The sequence below is a fragment of the Limulus polyphemus genome, unplaced genomic scaffold (assembly GCF_000517525.1).
Source record: "Limulus polyphemus unplaced genomic scaffold, Limulus_polyphemus-2.1.2 Scaffold4565, whole genome shotgun sequence".
Classification (NCBI taxonomy): domain Eukaryota; kingdom Metazoa; phylum Arthropoda; class Merostomata; order Xiphosura; family Limulidae; genus Limulus; species Limulus polyphemus.
This window is the reverse complement of record NW_013670175.1, coordinates 26,345-32,485: the sequence shown is the minus strand read 5'-3', so window position 1 is coordinate 32,485 and position 6,141 is coordinate 26,345. Positions and strand designations below refer to the sequence as shown.

The 6,141-nt window shown below is 32.6% G+C and overlaps 1 protein-coding gene across 1 annotated transcript in view; it reads right to left on the bottom strand.

Annotated features, from left to right (window-relative positions):
• The window catches only part of LOC106471357 (3-methyl-2-oxobutanoate dehydrogenase [lipoamide] kinase, mitochondrial-like), a 27,113-nt gene that overhangs the window by 9,110 nt on the left and 11,862 nt on the right, over nucleotides 1-6,141 (bottom strand). The window contains exons 4-8 of the mRNA XM_022399968.1: nucleotides 4,897-5,007; nucleotides 4,580-4,627; nucleotides 3,983-4,102; nucleotides 3,171-3,269; nucleotides 1,892-1,935 (exon numbers count right to left, since the gene is read on the bottom strand). Coding sequence (XP_022255676.1) covers nucleotides 1,892-1,935; nucleotides 3,171-3,269; nucleotides 3,983-4,102; nucleotides 4,580-4,627; nucleotides 4,897-5,007 — 422 coding nt within the window. The remainder of the gene's footprint in view (nucleotides 1-1,891; nucleotides 1,936-3,170; nucleotides 3,270-3,982; nucleotides 4,103-4,579; nucleotides 4,628-4,896; nucleotides 5,008-6,141) is intronic.

Below are 6,141 nucleotides of genomic sequence, written 5' to 3'. Positions count from 1 at the left end.
TGTTAACCTTATACACTCAATTTGGTCAATTGTTGGTCAAAAGTTGGTCAATTGTGTATGTCATGACCTTTTACAGTTACATTCAAAACTACAACAACTTTATTTTTTTCCAATGTACGTTAATAAACATGACATTAAAACATAATTTATAATTCAATGTTTTACATTACCTAAGTTTTAATTTCTTAATTTTGAAATGGAAATATTTAAATAAGTTCTCAATCTTCCCTTCTCTGTGTAACATGATGCATCTACTCGCTGAATTCTCCAATTTTTAAGATTTTCTTTTATCCCTAATATGGCTTTCAGAGTATCCAACCAAAGAGAAACACAAACTACAGATCTTAACAGGCTGGAATATAAAATTTGAGCCCCCTACCTCCTCAGTTTGCGGAGATATGAGTCTGTTAAACTCACACTGAAGCACCTCCCAAAATATCACAGCTTTCAAATAATTAAGAAAAGCCACGTCCTTATATGGTGCACATGTTTATAGCCAATAGGAAGAGCAGTTTGTCTTCTATAAGATCTAAACAGTTTGCCTCAGATAGTTTACATGTGATCATTGTTGTTGCGCTCCAAGCAGCTAACAGAATTTTTGTAAACTATTTATAACTTAATTAAATTAAATTATAGTCATTTTGGGACACTCTATTTTATATTAGTGGCAATATTTGTATTCTAGGCTACATATTTGAATTTTAACACAAATAATTTCTGAGAACACATTATCATTACAAAATATCAAGATTAGGATATGATGCGGACTTCTGTCGTACGAGTACAAAAGATGGATTTCAGACATTGGAACTCAATTTTTGCATTTGTGTAAATTTATTTAATGTTATAAAAGTAACTAAAATGTAAAAATATGAAACTTCTTACGGTAGATAAGAAAACACTCTATAGCTGCTGCACAGCATGAGTGAGGTTGTGCAAATTTGATGAGCACTTGCTTGTAACTAGAATTTATATTAACATGTTCCGTGCTTGTTTGTTTGTTTTGAATTTCGTGCAAAGCTACATGAGGGCTATCTGCACTAGCCGTCCCTAATTTAGCAGTAAAAGACTAGAGGGAAGGCAGTTAGTCATCACCACCCACAGGCAACACTTGGGTTACTCTTTTACCAACAAATAGTGGGATTGACCATCACATTATAAAGCCCCCACTGCTGAAAGGGTGAGCATGTTTGATGGGACGGGGATTCAAACCCACGATCCACAGATAGCTAGTCGAGCAGCTCCCTAACCACCTGGCCGTGCCGGACCATGTTCCATGTAATAACTAGCTACTGCATACTGTAAAAGAGTCTTACATGCAAATGTAATTATATAAAACTAAATGAAAAGTTTATTGGTTTTTGGCTGTAAAAATAAGTAGTGTGTGATTGTCTGTTACACAGAAAGAAAAAAGCGTAATTTATTTTGTATTTTTCTGTTATGGGATGGACATACGGTCAGTCAGATTGACCAGGGCCGATACAGTTAGTATTAGGGTAGAGAAAATGATTAAATGTAAACTATTACTAATAAAATATTTTAATATGCACTTGAGACGTTCTAAGGGTTATGTAAATGAAATATGAAAACTAAGATGAAAAAGTATTTTTTCTTAACGTGTAAATCACCTTGCACTTAATTAACTGACTCAGTAAAAGCTTTTACATTTACAGATAAATCTTTTAATGAAATACTTCACTGAAAAATCTGACTTTTTCGTGTACCAGATTTCATGAAGATACATTTACTAGGTTAAAAGTTATAGTTTCAAGGTTACAAAGTCAGTCAGAATAACAAGCTCATGTATGGAATGTTAACGTGCGTCTCACCCTATTCATCACCGCTCATTAGATACGTAGCTTCACGACAGCATTACTTACTGTAATCTTACCTTACAAAATCTGCCCAGCTGTCAATAACTTTTAACAAGTGACACTAACGAACTTATGTAATAAACTTACTCGTGAACTTATCATATTTTTGTACAATATTAAAAAACTTTTTTTAAGGTACAATGAAAATTGTGTTTTTTCTGACTTGGATCTGGTTTTTATACTATACTTCCCATAACCAACCACCTACGTGTTGTTATCTTCAGGTCGTAATACTTGGCCGAGAATAATTTCCAGTAGATAAAGGACAATTAAATGAAACTTTTGGTTGGCAAATTTAACTCTTGATGTTGAAATCTGTCAATTGGTTTTTCTTTTTTAAAGCCAAATTTTGTGGGAATCATCAACATTGGTCTGAAACTTAAAGAAGACATTAACTGTTTTTGGAATTTTATGCTGAAATAATCATAAACTTGGCCAGTTATTTAAGTAAATTTTTTATGAAACCACTGTAAAATGTTTACCGTAATTTATTTTTTTTACATAAACTTAAAACAGACGTATCATCACAACAAAAGAACAAAATGTCTTAATTTGGTATCTAACAAATTTAACTGTAAGATACGATGGACAATCTCTAAATTTATGACATAAATAATAATTATTCACACTTATGTTGTCATCTCTCATAAAAGAAGAAATTCTGTGCTAGTTTTATTATTTATCCACATAAGGAACTTTTTGTGATAAATCAATGATCATAAACAATAATGTTCATACTAGCTGGATTTTTTTTTTTTATTCCTGTAAACTCCCAGTGGAGCATAGGGCCGCAACAACACCTCGCCAACGGAAGGTGTTGTTGCAGTTACTTGTAGCAGGTTGTTTTTTACGGGGTGGAATTGCTAACCCCGCACCCAACCATCCCCCTTTCTCATCCTGGACTTGGGACCAGGCAAAGGTGGAGGTTGGCATGTTTGGTGTGACGGGGATTCGAACCTGCGACCCTCAGATTACGAGTCGAGCGCCCTAACCACCTGGCCATGCCGGGCCACTAGCTGGATTAATAATGGTTAATTCATGAAAACATTTTAAACAGAAAGGAGATAAATAAGAATTAAAGAAATATATATTAAATCGAAGGGCTTCTGAATTATTGAAATTCTTTGAGTTTGGTAAACAATGTTTTAAATAGTTTCAGTTAGAAATTAATATTCTACATGGATACGTGTATACGGTTCACTTTGTTTTCAGTGCCGCACTAGTGTTCATCAATCAGTTTAAGATTGAGGATAAATAACTAACTTTATAAATAGTATTAAATAAAAAAAGACCTACTTTTTCCTCGTGTGATGCCAAATGATGCTCTGCTAGTGTTCTAATTCCTAATCGAGAAGTTAACGTTCGGTCTAAAAAATTTCTTACGAGTTCTTCTTGCTAAAAACATGAGAAAAAAATAATTTTTTCTACAGTCAGCTTACCACCAGTTGTACACACATATATCTGGATTCTATACTAAGTTGATACTGATAAATGTCGATCTTGATATGTACACATATACCTTTTTTGTCCCAGAAAAAAAATGCTGAACATTTGTAAAATTATAAACAGATATTGGGGGCAAAAAACTCTTCAATTGTTACAAGTACCACCACAGTGAATTTAATTACAAACAAAATCACAAACTTTATGAATCTTCACTGCCCATATTAACTCTACAATGTTATTGTTATAGAAATATCAGGTAAGTGTACCAGAAAAGACACAAAAAATGAAATCTGTGAAACATGAGATAATTATGATCCAAGTTAATACATGTAATCATCTTTACAACACCACTGGAAATAATATGTCATACTTTGAATAATAATAATAATAAAATTAATAATCTTAAATAATTAAGATAATAAGAAACAGCTGAAGTTCTTATTCAGATCTTAATTAGCAAATGACACATATTTTGTCTTTTATATTTCATTAAATAAATCAATAATGCAATCACTCCTTTCTTGGGGGTGTTTATTTTGGTCAGAAGATTTTTTTATGAACATATCATTAAAAATTGATCATGCTAAAAGCACAACACTGTATTACATTTAGATCATCGTGTTTACAATTGCGTCGTTTCATCTACAAAAGCTTTTTCTCACCTTAATGTGTTTTCTACATTCTCGAAATCCAGCAGCAAGTTGACTGACTACATCTTTGTGATCATCTAAAAGTTTCTGTAGCATTTCACTGTAACGCTTCTCCGTTTCGAAATCCGTGATCTGGAAGATATAAAATCACGAGTTTTATCCAAACAGACCAAACCAGTATTCCTTAACATTTTTACTACAAAAATTCTGATTGGAAATTGACTAAACCGACGTAATCTGCAGTAAAATTCTTAATATACAGTGAATATAATTGAATGCATGATTACAATCAAAGCCATCAAAATCTAGTGGAAGAAGGGACGAAAAACACCGTTATCAAAGTCGAAAAAATCTAGAGTAAGAAGAACTAAAAAAGACCGTTATCAAAGTCGACAAAATCTAGTGTAGAGAGGTAGAAAAAAGACCGTTATCAAAGTCAACAAAATCTAGTGTAAGAAGGACTAAAAACACCGTTATCAAAGTCGAAAAAATCTAGTAAAAAAGGACAAAAAGACCGTTATATTTTATATTTACAGTTAGAAATAAGTAAACTGGTACGGATGTAACATGAAGAATTAGGCTACGTTCTAGATCTTCAAAAATACTCACCAACGGAAATTCTGAAAGAATGTTGAAAGCTCGGATATACAGCTCGTGCTAGAAAAATACAAAAAAGAAATGACACACATATATCACTAGTCTGACATAAGTTCATAAAACATATTATGCTAAAACAGTTAGAAATGTTGCAAAATAAAGTACTCAAATTATAACTTTAACAGACCACACAACCCACGCTTTCTTCATTCATATGAAAATCCCACGTATATTTAATATTTCTCTAACGACACATTCATTTCAGTTCTCTTTAAATACCTCCTTTAATCACGGTCAAAAAACACACACACAAAAAAAAAGGTTTTTACCACTTCAAGAATGGTAGGATTACATCCAACAATAAACGGAAGGTTACGAAATCCGGCGATACGATGGGCAATTCTAACAGGCAGTTCTTTGTGTAAGTACTGTGCACTTCGCTGAAAAAAAAACATTAAAAGAACAACTGAGATTTTTAACAAGTGTTTATCTACAAAAGAATAAATGACATACAAATATTCTATGGAATAACTAAGTATAAGATTACACTTTTTAAGCATATGGCGAGTGATGGAATAATCAGGTAAAGTAACCAATCATGTTACGGTGACATAATACCTGAAGATGCAATGACAGTATTGTGGTATTCTCAGTAACACTGATTTCTTTTAAATTGGTAGGGGAACACAAAACTGGGGATTCCAGGAATACTTTATTCAACAGTATGGATTCACTTCTCTCTGACTTTGAATTGAAAGTAAAGAAAGAGAGAGAACAAAAAATATACACACAAATCACAACCTTTAAACAAATAAACACAGGCAAGTGATTCTAGTATACAGTAAAGAAAAGAAGAGAGATAGCTTTAGAAAAGTTTCTCAACAAATCAGATTCAGAGTTAAGCTGTTAAGAAGAAGCTAATGAACAAATAAAGAGCAGCAACACATAGTGTTTCTTGCTGATATAAAACAAAGCACCAACCTACCGAAAAAACAAAGAACCATTTTATTACTCATTAAAACAAAGAACTCTAAACAGTTCAAGTTTGCAATTAAGCTGCAAATCAAAACGTGGATATAAATAAAAATAAAAACAGGCTAAATCAAATCAAAATTTAGTTCGAAGCTAATCTTTAAACACTACAAGTCTAATCTCAAAGAGAACAAAATTCAATGTACTAAAGATATATCTAAAAACAAACTATAACTCAGCAGAAAATATATTTGCATCCCTGCATGTCAATTTCAAAAGAAAAACTGTTGAAAACAATGTTAACATTTTACTTACCTGAAACTATATTTTGGATAGATACTCACCTCTCTGCAAAACAAAAGGTTATTACCTCACATCACTGCCAAGAAGATTTTTAGCACATGCCACAAGACTTGAATGAAACTTCTACTCTTACAAATATTAAAGAATCATTCTTGATAAGGCAGAAGAAATACATGGAAGTGTTGAAGAAGGGAGGGAGGGAGGTTGTGCAGAGGCAAAAAAATCTTAATTTCAGAAACATTTACTCACCCCCACCCCACCCCCTCACCTATGGGGAGAAACTGGTCTAGACAAGATAG